Genomic DNA, 19,862 nt, shown 5'->3' with positions numbered 1-19,862 from the left:
TAGATAGACAAATCAACATTTTTCGACTGCCTCTTAGCATTGTTAACGTGTCCCACATTGTCAAGATTCAAGATTCAAGATTCAAGATTTTTATTTGTCACATACATATACATACTTCCATACATATATGCAGTGAAATGTAATGCAACGCACCCGGTGATAGCACACAATAAGTCCTAGGAAAAAGTACAAAAATAAAATAAAATAAAAAGTAGAAAATTCCTTTCTAATAGACCGACTAACTGACTCCTAAAACGTAATACAGTAAGTGGAATACTTATAGAATAAGATAAAAAATATATAGAATAAAATACAATAAAAAATAAATTGAAATAAAATGGAATAGGTTGAAGGAATATGGCTATGTATATACAGATATGTGCATTTAAAGTGGCATGTGAATTAAAGTGGCATGTGAATGTGAATAGTGTGAGGTAGTGTTTGGGATAATACAGCACAGTATACAACAGTACGGCGCAGCAATACGGCATCACGAACAACCCTGAACAGTGACACAGTATGCGGTACAGTATGCTACATACAGTACAGTAGGTAGTGGAGCCTAGTGCATGGCTCAGTTAGGACCCCTGGTGAGGTCAGCGTTGACAGTTCTGATGGCTTGAGGGAAGAAACTCCGTCTCAGTCTCTCTGTTCTCGCTGCGTGACTGCGGAGGCGCTTGCCTGACCGCAGCAGCTGAAACAGTCCGTTGTTGGGGTGATGAGGATCCTTCATGATCCTACGGGCTCTGCTACTACACCTCCTGGTGTATAACTCCTGCAAGGGGGGGAGGGTAGTTCCAGTGGTACGTTCAGCTGAACGCACCACCCTCTGCAGGGCCCGCCTGTCCTGAGCAGTACAGTTCCCAAACCAGGCAGTGATGTTGCCTGTCAGGATGCTCTCCACTGCTCCAGAGTAGAAGGACTTGAGGATCCTCACCGAGACCCGGAATTTCCTCAGCTGCCTGCCTTGTCCCACACAAACATGCTCTGCCCCACATTTGGTTTGTTGGCATCTAGTCACCCTATCTGTGTGTCCCTTCCATTTTCTCTTGCAGTCTTCAACTACTTGTAAAAAAAAATACAAAAACAAAACATTTCAACCTTCTGTCCCTTTGTGGATGTATGTGTGTACATGCACAGGCAGTAGTCTAAATTATTATATATTTTTTAATACCTCCAAGAAATATTGTCAGACTCAAAGAAATATTCCCATGTGTTCTGACCATGTGATTTGCTCTTTATGACATCATACTACACGGAAAATGCTTTTAATCAAACTACATGGAAGTATAGGGACAGTCTCCATAAGAACCTTACTTCAACAGAGATCGAACTTGAGACTTTCTATGTTTTACTTCAGCGCATGTAATAAACCCCAACTACCTCTCAAATATTCTTCCATCAGTATAACGTCTCAACTGAAAATATAAATGAACAGCGTTACGTCATTACGTTGGATAACCTCGCCTGTCCGGCACGGTGGAGCGGGGGCGCCAAAATGCTGCGTTTCACTCAAATCGGAACTCGGAAAAATCCAGGATCCTATTTGGAAAAGTACAAATGAACGGAATTCAACTCGGGAATTCTAGGTTGGAATTTCGGGCCCAAGTTTTCCTATAGAATATGCCTTGCGTCACATTAGCGTGGTCGGCACACACCAGTTACAACAATCCCTTTGCGCGAATTAAAACAAAACAAAACAAATCAAATCAAATCAAATCAAATCGAATCGAAACATAACAAAACAGGAAACGAGTCTAACTTCGATCTAACCTAATGTCGAGTTTTCTTTTCAAATGGTATGTTTACAGCTTTGTAGCTTGTAAATTTCACAAGCTTACTAAACAAACCCATTTCCTGCGGGCGTGTTTTTTTTTGACGAAAAGAGGCATGAGACGTATTTAGCGCGGAAAAACGGGGAAAATATTGAGTCGGAATCCGAGTTTAAAATTCGACCGGAACGCACCACAAAAAAAAAGCCTAAAAAGAGGGGGGGGGGGGCTTGGCTCTGACGCCACAACAGCCTCACCCGTTACCGGAAGATTCCACGTACATGCAACGTTCGTCGAGCCTAATCAAGTATATATTCGCGACGGGACAAATAGCAGTTCTCCACAACGAGGCGGGTTCCGTTAAGATTGTTTGAGATCCGATGAACGCGTCGCGGACAATGAGAACCGTGACGCCGGGGCTTGGCACCGCGCAGCAGCTGTCGTAGCGGTTTTGTTGTTGTCAACAGCGAAGCGTGTTCATCCCGACAAAAGGTCTGATAACTGGACTCACCCAGGGACACGACAGAAGGTTGGTTTAGAGAAGAAACAAAAAAAAGTAACAATAGCGATACTTCAGTGACATGACGACTGTTTTGCTCACCCGTTATGGCCCTTATTCAATCTTCTCGGTTTTTTTTTTTTAAGTGATGCTGTAATAATACATTTGCTGACGTCTGCCTCCTTGCTCCTTCACATGGATATAAGCTTTCACTCCCTGTATTCCACGGAAGACCCTCAGGGTCATGGGTGTGGTAATATGTCAAATCGTTCCTTTTAGATTAGTGGTTTGTAGCTTGTCTACACTAATTAAATTGCCCAAAAAGTCGCTATTCATCCCCTCGAATCACTAATAGGCCCTCTCGATTTGATTAAAAAAAAACCAACAACAACAACAACAAAAAAACTCATCGTGCATGAAGTGAAGAGAAAATAAAGTCCTTGAGAAAGAAGTGACTGTTCACTTGCTGTTTAATACATCCCACGCCTTGACAGATGAGCAATGTTATTCACTTCACATGTCAGTGGTTTTAATGTTGTGACTGATCGGTGTGTATTCATTAATAAATCCACCAATAAATACTTTCATTACTTACTTGCTTACACAACATTTAGTCCTCAGCAAATAATGAATAAAAATATAACTTATCATTTATGTAATGATTATTGAGACATTTCCTGGTGTATATATTTGTGGCTTTATTATGTATTAATGTATGGGTATAATGACATATTTATCGATGGATTGAATTTCAGGTACTTGTGAATATGCCATTAAGAAATTCATAGAACATGCTCCTACACTTTCATTTGTTCACCCCTGACATTGCAAACGTTCAGATTTTTTTTCTTCCCCCCCCCCCCATACTTTGTTCAACTCTCAAGTCTGTCAACTCAGCTCCACCATGCCAAAGGAGTCAGACCAACCCGAAAACGGGGGGAACAAGGAGTCGAAGGAGGACGCGGTGAGGAAGAGGGTGAGGGCCAACACCCCAAGTCCGCACAGAGGCAACACTCCGCCGGGTGAGTAATAATAAATTCTAAATTAAATGTTCTTCAAATAAGGAATTTAAACAAAACGGGGGGAGTTTTTTATTATGATCACAAATACATATTTGACTGTTCTGAAACAATATTTAGTCCCACGATTATTCTCTGTTATGCCATTTGAAGACCTGCCCTGAGAGTGATGTATTGGAAATATACTTATGAACTTATGAATTTTAAAAAAACATATTTGGTGAAACAAATTATTTTTCAGATAAAAAAAAACCCCAATTTGACTAGAAATGCAGATGTAGAAGTCATATACTGCTTATAATATTAACAAAAATAAAATTGCATGATGCATTTAATCTTACCGTTAACAAACTGTAACAACTCCGTAAATACATAGGACTTGTTACTAATTAATACCCACACCAATAACCTGTCCTGTGCATAGAACCCCATTTGTATATTCTGTACATTTTTATATATTTGACTGTCTCTTGTATTTCTCGGCTATTTGTGTATATTGTATTTTGTCTTATTTTATTTTATTGTTACTTTTTTTCCTAATTCATGTTATATATGTATTTTTTTATTTTCATTTTTACTCACTGTTTACTGACTGTGAAGCTTTCTTAAATACTAGTCGCCTGTACAATTGCACCAATAATCACTATAAATTCATTCTGATTCTGATACAGTATATCCATGTAGTGTCACATTTGAAACCCATGCTTAAAGAAGTAATTACTACTAATTCCATACTTCTATTTCTATTATTTACGTGAGAGGATTGAAGGCAATACCGTACAATAACTGAGCCGCTTAATATCAAAAAATCAATATGAATTTTTAAAGATCCGTGTTACTCCTGTGGTCCCAATGCAGCCAGCCCTCCCAGGTTGGTGTCGCTGGAGGAGCTGATGGAGACAGCGAAAGGAGTCACTAACATGGCCCTGGCCCATGAGGTGATGGTGAACCAGGACTTCCAGATCAAACCCCAAGAGCTTCCAGAGGGAAGGTGAGGAGGGGGGTTAAAATTCATAAATAAGTGTGTGTGTGTGTGTGTGTGTGTGTGTGTGTGTGTGTGTGTGTGTGTGTGTGTGTGTGTGTGTGTGTGTGTGTGTGTGTGTGTGTGTGTGTTCTCAGTCATGGTTTGAAATAGTCTCATACTTGCCCTAGTCATCTAGGTCAAAGTGAAACCTCGCCAGAGGCAGGTTTATCTTTGGATAAATGGATGTGGGTCTCCAGACAATTGAAAAAATGGATTTTCTGGACTGAAGGCCCCTGTCATTCATTACCTTAGTCAAGGACTTCCTAGACTAGAACTGAGTCATCTTAAATTAAGCAGCGTCTCAGAAAGGCATTTTTAAATTCTGGATTAATTTAAGTAGGATTATCTTAGTCCTGATTTAGGTTAAAACCCCGCCTGCGAAACCGCCCCTATACTGTATATATAAACAGCCTTGTTTGTGTCCATTCTACACAGCTTGGAGCTGAGGGTGAAGGAAATCATGCACAAAGCATTCTGGGACTATCTGGAGGCTCAGCTGAATGAGGATCCGCCGTCGTACAGCAACGCCATCAAGATGCTTGCCGAAATCAAAGAGGTGACGGCGAACACAGACCATGCTCCCGTCATTCCATTAGACCGAATCGAGGCAAAGGAAGTTCTGATTTTTTGGCCGTAATGTAGGCTCCTAAAACTGTCAACGTCATACAAATGGAAATCTATGGAGACAGTGAGGCGACTCTCGCCACTATACACAGGTATGAAAATCATCAAAATCAAAATCATCTTCTATCAAATTTCAAATTCCAAGAAAAAAAGTCACGTTGTATATAGTTAAAAACAATGGCGTGCCGCCTCAAGGACACCTGTGTTGCTACGGAAGGAAGTGCAGACCTATACGAGTGCCATGAGGACAAAGCCATGGGAAAAGTGTCTTCAAAAAGGTTCCATCAGGACAACTTGATCCACTGTCTTCTTTCTCTTATATCTTATACACATTTTGGTTTATCCTTAAAAAAAGGTCTGTTTTTAATTGACCATGCCATCTACTTACTGAAATTATCAGTGAGTAGATCAAATATCAATATGATTAGGTACCAATATGTGTTGGCTTGATCTGTCTAATGTTGATCTCTGTCAATGCGGATATTTTTACCCCAAAATGGGAAACCCCAAAATGTCCTTTTCCCCCTAACCCTTTCCTAAAACGTGTCAATACTCAATAGTATGCAATTCTGCTACCAAAGTAACTACTTCTACCAAAGTAATTACTGGTCTTCAAAATGATTTGCTGGCTTAGAACTTCCACATGGAATAATTTTGGCGATATGGCTTTTTTTTTTTTTACATATTAATGGAATCCCAAAACTTATCTTCCCCCTAGTTCCCTAGTTTCCTCTCTCCTCCAGATGCTCATTTCTCCCGGCTCCCTTATTTTCCCTTCTAACCCGCACCGGGGTTGGTTCCCGTGCCCTATCCCTTGTGCCCCTGTCCAGACGCTGCTGTCGTTCTTGATGCCGGGCCACGACCGCCTGCGTTCGCGCATCGAGGAGGTGCTGGACCTGCCCCTCATCCAGCAGCAGGCCGAGAACGGGGTGCTGGACATCCGCCGCCTGGCCCTGTTCATCGTGGAGACCATGGGCTCGCTGTGCGCCCCCTGCCGCGACGAGGCCATCCGGAAGTTGAGGGACACCACCGGATTGGTGCCGCTGCTCAAGTAAGCTCACCAAGCAGATCAGCATATAAAGCCGGGGGGGTTTTAGCAGAATCAGAATCAGTTTATTCCACCAGGAACATTTAAGGCACATTTGCACTACAGATGATTAGCATAAAAAAACCTTAAGTCTGAAAAGAATGGAGAATAAAATGAAAATAAAAAATAGAATAAGAAGTGCCGAAAAAACAAAATAAAAAATAAGAACTGCCAAATATATAAAAATAGCCAAGAAATTAAAACAATTAAAAAAATAAATCATCAGCTATTTTAGAATTATAAATATGAATTATTACTATGTACTTGCTTATTAAAGTATGTACAGTGCAATACCAGTGTTATTGTACATATATTACTACACTAGTCATTTTGTCCTAACTATAGATCCCGCAGTTTGACCTCGCGGATTTAACGTCGCGGAGCTTATTATTCTGTGTTAAGGTTGTCCTGAAGAACTACCTTGAGGTTCATGACCCTCCCAAAAGGAAATGGCAACACAGAATAAACCTCGGAAGTTAACTAGAGGATGGAAAGGTGTGAAAATATCCAATTAACATAAATCAACTGTAAAGTCAAATACAAATGTGGCGAAATGCAATAAACCTGTCGATGAACAATATATATAAACCTAAAAAGTAACTAAAAACACAATAAAAGTGACTTCAAAATGTCAAAAGAAAATGGTCAATGTACTTAAACCTTAACACTTACTGGAAGACGGATACATTTTCCATGTACAATAAACCTCAGAAGATAACAACCAAATTAACCTAATAAAAGGTAATTTGATAATTTTTTCACAGTTTTGCAGGAAGCAGGGTATTTGTAGCCTTCTGTAGATCATTTGGCTGAATAATAGTCAAATATCCATATATATTTTCCTAACCTAGATATAAAGTCCTTATGCTGCCACTCACTTCAGTTCACTTCAGTGCTGCTATGACCACTCTGTGCAAAACCTTTTTCATTTCTCTCCATTCACCTCCATTGCTTTTGCGAACAGACTCAAAAACATAAATCTCACCAAAAATATTGAGCAGGTTGAAAAATCACAAGCTAATCTATAAAAGAAAATTCTGTAGGACAATGAATCAATTATCGTATATGGGACGTATTTGCTTGCTTACTTTGGATGTACTTGCCACAGTACATCCAAAGTATAATATTGGTTAGAGCAGTTTGTCAGAAGGAAGCGCAGCAACTTCCTGTTTCTAGTCTCTCACGTTAGAGTTGATGTAGCCAAAAGAGCTCATAAAGTATAGCATATCATAAAGTATAGTATTGTGTATAGATAAAGTTTGCAGTCTGCAGTCAGACAGATAACACATCTTGAAATATACTTATTTGGTAATTGACAGCCTACAGCCAGCCGTGTACTGGGGAGTCCTATTTTGATTGACTTATATTGGGCGTTTCAATCAACTTCGTATTTCAGGCAGCAGGATGTTTTGTAGTCAATACTAAGTATGAGATAAAGATTCAAGGTAAAAATGGTTTTGTTCGATGATATTCCCTGCCCTTTCAAAACTCTTTAGATTCGATGGTTATTTTGCAGGGAGACCGTTTCCGTTCTGGACCTGATGAAGATGGACATGGTGAACTTCGCCCTGAGCCGGATCAGGCCCCACCTGCTGCAGCAGTCCGCCGAGTACGAGCGCTACAAGTTCCACGAGTTTCTGGAGAAACAACCTAGTGAGTAGATCATTACACATTAATGGGGCTGTACCCGACTTAGAAATTCAGAAAGTTCGGCTGTTCAATGCGAATATTCGACGATTCGCTGCGGGGGCAGGGCCGGCTCTTCCTGTAGGCGAGATCGGTGGCCGCCTGAGAGGGAGCGATCGGGGGCATTTTGCGCACCTGTCCCCCTCTTGGACAGTACTGAGGATGCCTGCGCCAGCGATGGGGTGCCTGCCACCAGCACGCCACAGCAGTGTATGATCACCCCCTCTCCATGCATTATGCGCAGGAAATAATCTTAACGAGTCTACGAGTCGTGTCCCGCCCCCCCGTGCCCCGTCCCCAAACTGTTTTTGATCAGTGTCAGAAATATTTTCAGATTCTGTGCCGGTCAAATTGACACGCCTGATACTTTGCTCATGTACTGTACTCGAATGCTCCAATACTCAAACCAGATACCAACGTAATGTAACATAGTTGACGCTCAAAAAAGACAGCGAAAGAAAGAAAATGTCGGCTGTTTGGAGGTACTTCAAGGTAAACAAAGAAGATTAGAGAAATGATTTAGTTATCGCCTGAAAATATTCTAACATTGTGCAGACTGTTTCTATCGCTGCTACAGCGGAGCTCTGCTCGTGATGAAAAGTTACTCTTTTTTGAGAGACTGTTCTTGACGAGTCACTCAGTAAAACAAGTTGTTATACACCGCGTTCCAAATTATTATGCAAATTGGATTTAAGTGTCCTCAAAATGTAATGTTTTGTTTTTCAATTAAACTCATGGATGGTATTGTGTCTCAGGGCTCTTTGGATCATTGAAATCCATCTCAGACACCTGTGATAATTAGTTTGCCAGGTGAGCCCAATTAAAGGAAAACTACTTAAGAAGGACGTTCCACATTATTAAGCAGGCCACAGGTTTCAAGCAATATGGGAAAGAAAAAGGATCTCTGCAGTCACGCCAACCTCAAGGTGTAGGATCCGCCAGAGGCTTGCAGTTGTGCATAAACCTACTATTGGGCCACCCCTAACCAATGCTCACAAGCAGAAACGGTTGCAGTGGACCCAGAAATACATGAAGACTCATTTACAAACAGTCTTGTTTCCTGATGAGTGCCGTGCAACCCTGGATGGTCCAGATGGATGGAGTAGTGGATGGTTGGTGGATGGCCACCATGCCCCAACAAGGCTGCGACGTCAGCGAGGAGGTGGCAGAGTCATGTTTTGGGCTGGAATCATGGGGAGAGAGCTGGTAGGCCCCTTTAGGGTCCCTTGAGGTGTGAAAATGACCTCGGCAAAGTATATAGAGTTTCTGATGGACCACTTTCTTCCATGGTACAAAAAGAAGAACCGTGCCTTCCGTAGCAAAATCATCTTCATGCAAGACAATGCACCATCTAATGCTGCATAGAAAACCTCTGTGTCACTGGCTGCTATGGGCATAAAAGGAGAGAAACTCATGGTGTGGCCCCCATCCTGCTCTGACCTCAACCCTATTGAGAAGCTTTGGAGCATCCTCAAGCAAAAGATCTATGAGGGTGGGAGGCAGTTTGCATCGAAACAGCAGCTCTGGGAGGCTGTTCTGACATCCTGCAAAGAAATTCAAGCAGAAACTCTCCAAAAACTCGCAAGTTCAATGGATGCAAGAATTGTGAAGGTGATATCAAAGAAGGGTCCTATGTTAAGATGTTTTTGATTGAAATAGCTTTTGATTTCAGTAACTATGACCTCCTAATGCTGCACATTCAACAAATGACCATTTTCAGTTCTTTACAACCTATAAAATGTTTTGAAACTGTTGTGCATAATAATTTCGAACAGTGCATTTTGAGTTTTTGTATTTTTGAAAAAAATACTGTTATCATTGGGAGGTTGGTTTCAATAACATTTGAATTATACCCTAACGGTTGATGACTTGAAAATTATGTGTGTGTGTGTGTGTGTGTGTGTGTGTGTGTGTGTGTGTGTGTGTGTGTGTGTGTGTGTGTGTGTGTGTGTGTGTGTGTGTGTGTGTGTGTGTTTATACAGTGTATATATAAAATGTACATGCAAAAACATTGTAGAATCACAACAACTTAGTAAGTATATACCTATATCAATCATTTCTCCTGTGCATGAAATAGAATTTTGTATATTCTGTATATTTTTATGTATTTCACTATTTGTGATTTGGGTTTTTTGGCTATTTGTGTATATTTTGAAATGTATTTAACTTTTTTCTATTTTAATTATTATTATCATATTCTTTTATGCAAAAGCTTTTTTATGCTAATTGTCTATAGAGAAACACACCAAAATTCCTCGTATATGTGATGTACTTGGCGGAATAAACTCATTCTGATTCATTCCAATCAAACTCATTACAATGAACATTTTGTGCACATTTGTCCATGGTAGGAGACCCTGTATTTTTATTAAAAATAAATCACTTATTCTACTCCCCCCTCCCCCAGACGCCTTAGACTACACTGAGAAATGGCTCCAAGACACGGTGAGATGCTTGCAGGAAGGGGGGGCTACTGGTTCGAGTATAGCCGGGTCCAGCCCTCCGTTGCCGTCCCCCCACACTGTGCACAACCACGCCTACCTGCGTCTTCTGAAGTGGGACCATGCGTCGGACACTTTCCCAGAGGTCAGTTAATCTTATTTTGACTTCAGCTTATTCTATAAGGTCTATGTGGGATGGCAGTAGTGCGCTCAAATGCAGTCCAATGGGGTAAATTTGTCAAACGTTAAATCTCCTTTTCGAGGGGAGAGAGGGGAAACTCAAATTATAGACCCCTATGTTGTTGTTGTTGTTGTTGTTTATTTTTTTACATTTTTTAAGTAACAGTAATATCACATTTTATTTTAAGCTACTTTTAGCAATTGCCGCAGGACATCCAAAGCGTAACATTGGCTTGCTGCCGCAAGAAAGTACCACAACTTCCTGTTTCTAGTCTTTAGGGTTGCGAATGTAGCCAAAACAAGAGTCTTTAAAACCTTGAAAAACCAGATAAAATGCACGGTTTGCAACCATTTCTTTCTCATTATAACATACAAAAACTGTCTTTAATTGTGGAAAAGGAGAGTTTACTTTTGTATAGGACTTAACGTTTGTCCCATTAGACTGCATTCAAGCGCAGTGAGAAGCTGTAGCAGAGTGGTAAGTTTCTCAATATTAATGCGTTGAGTGAGGTTGTGTTTTGAACACATTATTAATGGCATTAATAATTAAGGCCTCAGTTAAAAAAATGGCGTAGTTATCATTTCACTGTAAAGAGCTTTAGGCAGCCATGGTGACTAGAAAAATGCTGCTGCTATTTACCATTTACAAGCATTCACATTACTGCTTTTATAACAGCTCTTTCTTTGTTTCCTTCCTTTTCCCTACCACCACAACAACCTTCTGCGACACACACCTTGGAACCACCGCCTGTTGCAGTCTGTACTGCTTGACCAGGCTCGCTTCCTGGAGATGCAGCATCAGGCCGAGCACCTGGTGCTGCTGTCCACCGTGCTGCTGATTGTCTACACCACCACAGGGGAGGCCATATCGGGCTTGCCAGGGCTGATGGACAAGCTGAAGACCACCGTCAACGCCATGACCACGGGCATGCACACGCCGTCAGTAACCGCTTGCACACAGAGGACGTCATACACTGGGCAGTGTTTCCCACAGAATTTGATTGTATTTGTGGTGGTAGCTGATTGAGGTTTGGGGGGTGGGGGTTCTAAGAGAGTGACAGAGTGTCCCTGTTATGCACGTTGCTTTTTTTGTTTCATTCAATAAGGAAAATAAGTACATAAGTAATAATAAGTCAGTTAGTAAAATAAAACACATCTGAAATAAAAACACTGTTTTTATTTGCTTTATTTTGAGGAACTGCTCCCTCTACAATGTCTCCATTACCCATAGAGAGGGAGAGAGGGGCGCAAATTACGCCCTGATCGCTCCTCCAGGACACAGAGGACCCAAAATGTACTACTTGCGTTTTTGATCAACGATATCATATTATTTTTGAGGGCTTAAATGCATGATCGGAATGACAGATGAATAGATATGGGGCAATGAAATACGATTTTAGTCAATTTAAAAAGTAAAAAAAAATAGAAAATCAGTATGTGGTGGTCACTGTTGATATTGTGGCAGGTGGCCACAAATAAATCAATATATGGGAAACACTGCTGGGTATCACCCCAGGAAATATAGGAATGATAGTTTAGAGGAATGTGCCATGAACAAATGGTGTTGTCAGCGTGTAGTATAATGTTAAAGACGAGTGTCGTATGATGAGGAGTATTGACATGTTTTGATAACTGGCTTTCAATTTAAAAAATATTTGATTGAATTTTAAATGATTAATCCATTTTTTGCTCTCTCATTCTGTTAAAACATTGTTTAATTATTATTATTTTTTAATGGCCTCCTACATTAAGTTAGAATTGCACCATACCTTTACAGTAAGCGTCAATGCAGTTCTGTGGGGCTTCATTGTAGTCCTGCGTAACTCTAGTTCAGACCATTTCCAAAAAGTGTTTTTATGTAGGTATTGAAATGATTTAGCTACAAGATTTATATATTGGGCTTAAATAAATTAATCAGTCTTTGCTGTGTCTAAAGCAAAATATTTTGTGTATTTGGAGACTGCACCTCTTATCTGACAAAGTTAGTTATGCTCCACACCAGCTGCACACAGCATGCTTGCAATGGGTGTGTGTCATCAAGTGCAAGGTTGATACAAATTATTGTAACCAGTGTCAATTTAAATTGTTTAATAAGCGTTTATATTCTGTTATTCCCCATGATGAAATTCATTTAAAAACCCTGCATTCTTTTCCGTTCTAAGGTCTTTTTTTTTGGACGAGGCCCTGGCCACCATCGGGGAGAAGCTGTGCGTGGAGCTGAGTCAGTGTCTGAGCGAGCACGGGTACTCTCCCTTCTCCCCCGACCGGCAGAGCGCTCTGAAGGGGCAGATCCTGGCCACCGCCCGCCCGGATAACACTGTCCGCAAACTCATGGGTGAGGGGTGGGGCTTCTCTTTGTCGTGATTTTTAAAGAGCAACCCTGAAAAGGTGGTCTGCTATGACTCAATCCAACTTTCTGTCTTCAATTGCATCCGTTTCTGCTATCGTTCTGTGTGTTGTTTTCTGTAAATGCTTCCTTATCTGTAGTTCCAGGTCAAGTGGAATAATTCTAATGAATTTAAACAGCATAAGCAACTAAATCAAATTTTACCTTTAGTGAATACTTTTATAGTCCCACGTTACATGGGCTCTTTTTAGGGAGCCCATGTAACGTGTGACTACAGAGGAAAATTTGCCTTTTGAATACCTCTCTGTATTTATAAACATTAGTCCTCAGTCTTCCAATGTCTTAAAGTCCCTGTAAAGTGAAAATAAATGTGTCACACCACAGAACAATGTGTTATTAACCACCCAGCCGAATTTGAATGATTAAAAAATCGTGAAGAAAAAAGGCAGTTCCCTCTGCTCTGAGACACTGGGGGCTTGTCCGCTGAAGACACTGAAACCACGCCAATCATGTAATAATATATAAACGTACAATTGGAGTAAGTAACTTCCATATTTAAATGTTCTGCTGAACCCAGTCCTGTGGGTCTACTTTCTCACCTCAAAGCGCAGCTCTCCCTCCGGCTGCGAGAGGCTGCGCAGGCCAGGTCGGGCTCCACGGCCTGCTAGCATGCAGCTAAAGCTAACCTAACCAAACCCCGCGCAGTCGATCCAACCGGACGGTTCTTTTTTTGTTCCGGGCGTCCGTGGCATGAGTTCACGGTCTCCCTGAAGACGCCTTTTATTTCTGGTATTAATTCCCAAAACAGCGTTTTTTGTTTATATAGTGTTGGGGGCGGGGCCATGCCAAGTATGATATGTCACATCTTTGGGTCATGATTTAGTCCCGCCTAAAAAATCCGGACCACTAAATTGGTGAGAAATAGTTTAACGGTCTAACTCCACAATTCAGTACGACATCGTTCAGTCTTGTCACATGTTTTCAGCAATTACTTTTGAACATGTATAATGTGTTTAGAAACAAATCACTGTATTCCCTTTACAGGGACTTTAAATTCAGTTTGACTTATATTAAGCCTCAAAAGTAATTTAAATAGTCAAAAATGTGTACTTAACTTAATTTCATATGATTTTATTTATCCATATATTTCATATATTTCTGATGTTATAAGACCTTAAGCCTTCCGCTGAACCTAATAACCAAATAAAAAAACCTAATTACTGGGGGATTATTTGTAAGAAAATCAAAATTTAAGATTGTGTTGGAATTTGTCTTAAAAGGGTATTAAGGGTATTAAAAGTATTACATCTAACTATCTGATACCTGCAGACACCCTGACAAACTTAAAAAAAAATAAAAGAAATTCACTGGTATTATTCAATGCATCGCAAGTTTTGTCCTGGTATTTATTTGATGGTTTTGAACAGTCTGCTTTTACACTTTTATTATGGCGTGTGAATGTGAATATGAACACATTTTCCTATTTTTTTTATTTTATTTTATTTTTAATTTTTTTCTCCCCCTCTGCAGATTCCCGGCTGCAGAGCTACATGTTGGCGTCCCTGGAGAGCGCTCATCCCAAAACTCCCCCTACTCTGCCTGGCGGTCTGGCCCCCGTCAGCCGTGAGCTGAAGGAGCTCGCCATCCGTTTCAGCCGCCTGGTCAACTTCAACAAGCTGGTCTTCTCCCCCTTCTACCAAAAGCTTATCCAGAACATCCTGACGCCAGCAGAGAACCCGGGTGGTGACACGTAAAATACGGGACCGGGGTCCGGGTGCGACCGGGAGTGCGGCTTAGAATTCTCCCACTGGACGTGCACCCCAGTGCACGTCCAGACAATTTTTAAAAGTTTATCCCTGTTCTATACTCATGTAGTGCGTAGGTAGGTTGCATTCCTGCAGTAGTTCAGCCTTTTCTCCAAACTGGACGCGCGGCTTCATTGCTCAATCCGGAGTTCAATGCAAGTGATCGGGGACAAATTCACAATCTGCCTTTGGTGCAAAAACTCACTCCACATTTTAGGCAAAGCTTTCATGGTGCCACGTTAGTCTGACTCTGCAAATTCCAGGAGTTATTTAAAAAACAAAACAAAAACAAAAAAAACCCCATTTGGTTTGCTGGTACTGTTTTCATTGCTGTGCTACCGTGTTGTTACCGGTGTTGCACCCAAATGGCTGACCTGCCCAATTGTGTGACTCTGAAAATGAACATAGTGCAACAAACAAATAAAAACAAACCCTTTTTTTGCCATCCTCTATATTTCTCTCACATTCATAGAAAAGCATTGTGTTGAGATATGCGTGAGGTTTATTTGACAGAAAATAGCTGATAACCGTTTTCGATAAGTGCTGTCAAAATACTTGTTTTTAAATACAGTATTTTAGTTTAAATGCAATTTGACAGTGTGTCGAATTACTTGTGCCAAGCAACCGTCTTCTCATCTTTGTGTATGCTAGTCTTTTATATGTGTAGCAAATACACAGGGAAGTCGGGAGGTCACGCGTTTGGGCGCAACACCGGTAAAAACACGGGCGCAGCAGCTAAAATAGGTTTTTATTTTAATTTTTGAGCTACTTGAATTTTAAAAAGTCAGACTGCTGTGGCGGCATGTTAACTTTTCCTGAAATATGAAGTGAGTTTTTGCATTGAAAGCAGATTGTGGATTTATCCCCATCGCTTACATTGAACCCCTGATGCACGTCCAGTTTGTAGAAAAGGCTTGACTGCTGCGGGGATGTAACCTACCAACACACTACATGCAGGTGAGTACAAAACGGGGATACGTTTAAAAAAAATCCCAACTACTCCTTTCATAGAATTAAACTTAACACTGGCTACTGTATTATACGCATTCATGATTTGTGTTGTTTATTTGACAAACACCCAGACCTCAAGAGTTGCAGCGCTAAAACTTATCATTTCTCTTGCATTTACACGATTTACTTGAATAAGTGTTACTAAAGGTGGTAGACAATTTTAGCACACAGAAGTAAAAATTAAGAAATAACCCTGAATGTACCAGATAACAACTACATGTTGGGAAACTGGCTTGTCCTAAAATAACACTATGGTATGTTACTGTATATCAGCGCAGAAGTGTTATCTATGATGCGATGGAGGAAGTGTATCAGTGTTGTGGGCAAACTTGAATTTCTGTCTTTTAAAGTATTTTAAGTTATTTTGTAATGGTTTGAAAACCGTCAGGCCTACTGTTTCATAAACACCTGTGTAGTTTAACTTACTCTGGCTTGTACTTGCACATTTGATGATGGAGTTGTGTGGAAAAGGCTTTTAAGTAGTCACTTTATCACGGATTACTGAGCAGATGCTTCTACCCCCACAGAATATTTGTGGCCACGTGTTCACTAATCGCTGCATTCCTACCGATGTTTTGTCTCAAAACCTTTATCCAACGTGTCAATAAAACTTTGTCCGCCGAAATGCTACTTCATCTTGATCACCGCAGATTTTTAGGTTGACGAGCGACAAAAGTGGGATGGAAAGAATAAATGAATTTAAATATAAATAATCTTAATTTAAAACCCAAGGCGGCCAAATGTCCCCACAGCAGCGGTTAAATGTAGTACACGTGTTGGGCAGTAGGGAGAGACAAAATCCACCTGTTAGAGCCCGCTCCCTTTCGTATGTTTTTATGAATTACTCTACATTTGACCGTTCTACCACCCATATGATACAGCCATGGTGTGACAGCCTTTAGCATGTTACGCAGGCTGTGTGACAGTGCGGGCTGTCTTTGGAAAACAAACAAGATAACACTTTATCGATATAGGGGGATGCAAGTGTTATAACAGCGGAAAGGAAGTCTATAAATAAAGGTACAAATAATAATGATAGTTAAGAAAGATAAGATAAACAAACATGTTTGTTTTTTTATCAGAATTATTGTCAAAGCATGACAAACTTGACATTTTTCCTCTGGATATTTCCTCGAGATAGACAGATCGATAGATAGATCGATAGATAGATAGATAGACAGATAGACAGATAGACAGACAGACAGACAGACAGATAGATAGATAGATAGATAGACAGATAGATAGATAGATAGACAGATAGATAGATAGATAGACAGATAGACAGATAGATAGATAGATAGATAGATAGATAGATAGATAGATAGACAGACAGACAGACAGATAGATAGATAGATAGATAGACAGATAGATAGATAGATAGATAGATAGATAGATAGATAGATAGATAGATAGATAGATAGATAGATAGACAGATAGATAGATAGATAGATAGATAGACAGATAGACAGATAGATAGATAGATAGATGGGTGGACGGATAGATCGATAGGTAGATAGGTAGGTAGATTGATAGATAGACCGACAGACAGACAGACAGACAGATAGATAGATAGATAGACAGACAGACAGACAGACAGATAGATAGATAGATAGATAGATAGATAGATAGACAGACAGACAGACAGACAGACAGACAGACAGATAGATAGATAGATAGATAGATAGATAGATAGATAGATAGATAGACGGACGGACGGACGGACGGACGGAGAGAGAGATAGACAGACAGACAGACAGACAGACAGATAGATAGATAGATAGATAGATAGATAGTCAGGTAGATAGATAGATAGATAGATAGGTAGATAGTCAGGTAGATAGATACATAGATAGATAGGTAAGATACTTTATTCATCCCCGATGAAATGTCCCAGAGGCTCACATCAACACAATAAGCAAAAAAATAATAATCAAGAAATACAATTAAAAATATGAAAAAGAAAATGGCAATACGTATCGGGAAACATTTCGAAGATATAAAATAAAGCAAACATTTATTTGTACCCAATAAAATAAAACTTCCAATATACACTGAAAGGAATGATCGTCAACAACACAATTATGTGTTAATAATGTAAACAGAAAATCAGAACGTCATCTGGTCTCTCTCCCTCCCTGTCTGTCTCTCTCTCCCTCCCTGTCTGTCTCTCTCTCACTCCCTGTCTGTCTCTCTGTCTCTCTCTCTCTCTCTCTCTCGCTCTCTCACATTCCACACATGCGGAGCAGTCAGCAACAGGCCAGTCAGCTCAGCGGCGGCGGCGCAAAAAAAAAAGTTTCCCAACATGGCGTTATCGCCCTGAAGTGGACACCAAAGTCACCCGCGTGTTGAGCCGAGACCCCCGGAGCGGCCGTGGACAGCGGCCGGCCCGTTTTAACCGCCGCCGAGGAGCTTGAAAATGTGAGGGCGAAAAAGTCTCTCCGCGTCTCTCTGGGTTGTTAAACAAGATGGCAGCAGCAGCGGTAGCAGCAGCGGCGGCGGCGGCGGCGGCAGCGGCAGCGGCGGCAGAGGCAGCGTTCCGGGGTTTAGCTGCGGCGCGGAGCCTCGTTAGCACGGCTGTTCTGCCTTCCGACGACACCGCCTGCTGCTGTGAATAAAGGTAAGAGCCGAAGGCCGGGGGGGGGAAGAAGAAGAAGCGCGGTTCGAACGAAGTTGGACACAGTTTGGAGTGTTGTGTGAAAGTGTTTGGCGAGCTCGCCGCTAGCCTCGTCCGTGCGCCACCTACGGCTCTAGCTGAGGAGGCTAGCCAGCTAAAGCTTGACGCTAACATGTGAAACTTTGCGTGTGCGTGTGTGTGTGTGTGTGTGTGTGTGTGTGTGTGAGAGAGAGAGTTTTATTATGTGACAAATTTACAGCCGATCTCCCGTTGCAGTTCACATGCGTGACATAATTCCAGATCTGTCTTGTGAGATCTCACATAATTTGCCTGTGTGTGTTTATTTTTATCCGTTATTATCATAACTATTTTATTTTTCGCCCATCTTCTTCACATTTTTCTTTTTTAGATTTGGATTTGGATCTCTTTCTACTTTGTTTGCCACCGATTCAGTCTTGTTTTCATTCGTATTGTAGAAAGCCTGAATCCCACTAGCTCCGCCCGACCCCCAACACTGTGAGAGACGCTCACGTTACTGCTCCCGCTGTTGACATGGCTTTCAACAGGTGTCTTTGGGTGGAGGAGGGGTGGGGGTGGGTGCTGCTGCCCCCCCCCCCCCCTCCGAACAGACACATCAACCGTATGTTGACTCTCTAGATTGATCACTGAAGGGGTACATCTACAGCTGGCCAGGCGTCGCTTGACAACACACACCCTAATCAGCTGGGGCTGCCTGTGTGTTCGCTGAGGACTGATAACACCTTGGCAGGGGTCCCCAGAAATGTGCACCACCCCCAGCCAGCACATGACAACCCTTTTTTCTTTTTTTTTAACAACTACATATGCCTTCAGGGATTTTGCCTTGTTTAACCTTTAATCTTGCTATCTATCTATAGAACGGTTGTGTAAGGATCAATACCACCGTCGCCAGTTTCAACACTGACCCTCGAACACGTCGTCTGTGTCGTTAAGCAAACTTGTTGCGTCATTTGTCCATTTGCGGGGAGTTAACCAACTTAGCGCCGCTGTACCAGAAGTTTAAAGAGGAAGAAAAAGGATTGGTTTGCTTGGTAAACGCCATTTTTACTGTAGTCGAGTGTGTTGAATTTGCAAAGCTTGTCAGATGTTGACCTTCCTTCAGGCAAGCACCCTTTTGCCTGTTTGAGCCTGTACACAAGAGTCCGAGTAGCTGTGAAGGCCACCATGACTTAGAACCTCTTTCATGTGGAACAAATCACATGCGTGATTTTTATTTTATTATTTATTAATATTTTTGGACAGCTTGGTAGTAGCTGTTTCGCTAAGCCGCTGTATTTGTTGTCTCTGGCTCTGTTTTGAATGGCTGTGGACATCACACTGAGCTGTTAGCTAATATGACAAAACTCGGGAGTGGGTCACGCTAAACAGTTTGTGACATTGAATTCATCCTTTTCCATTCAATGCAGGTCGGCAGCCTCTGAAAAAGCAAGCAGGTTCCTTACTCTTTGGGATTGTCAGGAGATTACGTGGTATATGGGTTTTTGTCAGGAGATTACGTGGTATATGGGTTTGAGACCGACCGTTCCAGCAGCTAAAAAGCTCTGACGGTAGAACTACACCAGGCTGTTGGCACTGTGTATGGGTGTGGCGCGGAGTTCCGTAAGTGCACGCTTCCTATTGAATCCATGTTAATCCACTGTTGGAGCCACGTCAGCTGCGCAGGGACCATGCGGCTTCGCTCTACTTTTGTACGAGAAGTCTATTTTAATTACAT

General features: G+C 41.4%; 1 protein-coding gene across 2 annotated transcripts; it reads left to right on the top strand.

Moving 5' to 3' along the window:
* Positions 1 to 2,037: 2,037 nt before the first annotated feature.
* Positions 2,038 to 16,110, top strand: tcp11l1 (t-complex 11, testis-specific-like 1). 2 transcript variants are annotated; one of them, XM_080002623.1, is made up of 10 exons: positions 2,038 to 2,301; positions 3,169 to 3,293; positions 4,149 to 4,281; positions 4,750 to 4,870; positions 5,769 to 5,989; positions 7,542 to 7,678; positions 10,119 to 10,297; positions 11,090 to 11,271; positions 12,495 to 12,667; positions 14,210 to 16,110. In XM_080002623.1, the coding sequence occupies exons 2-10, from the start codon at positions 3,176 to 3,178 to the stop codon at positions 14,431 to 14,433; spliced, it is 1,488 nt and encodes a 495-aa protein (XP_079858749.1). In that variant the 5' UTR covers positions 2,038 to 2,301; positions 3,169 to 3,175; the 3' UTR covers positions 14,434 to 16,110. The 2 variants fall into 2 exon arrangements, with proteins under 2 accessions (XP_079858749.1, XP_079858748.1); XM_080002622.1 differs by having other exon boundaries at positions 3,156 to 3,293.
* The last annotated feature ends 3,752 nt before the right edge of the window (positions 16,111 to 19,862 follow it).

Source organism: Zeus faber, assembly GCF_960531495.2.
Source record: "Zeus faber genome assembly, chromosome: 6".
In the NCBI taxonomy this organism is placed as follows: domain Eukaryota; kingdom Metazoa; phylum Chordata; class Actinopteri; order Zeiformes; family Zeidae; genus Zeus; species Zeus faber.
This window is presented reverse-complemented; position numbering and strand designations above follow the sequence as displayed.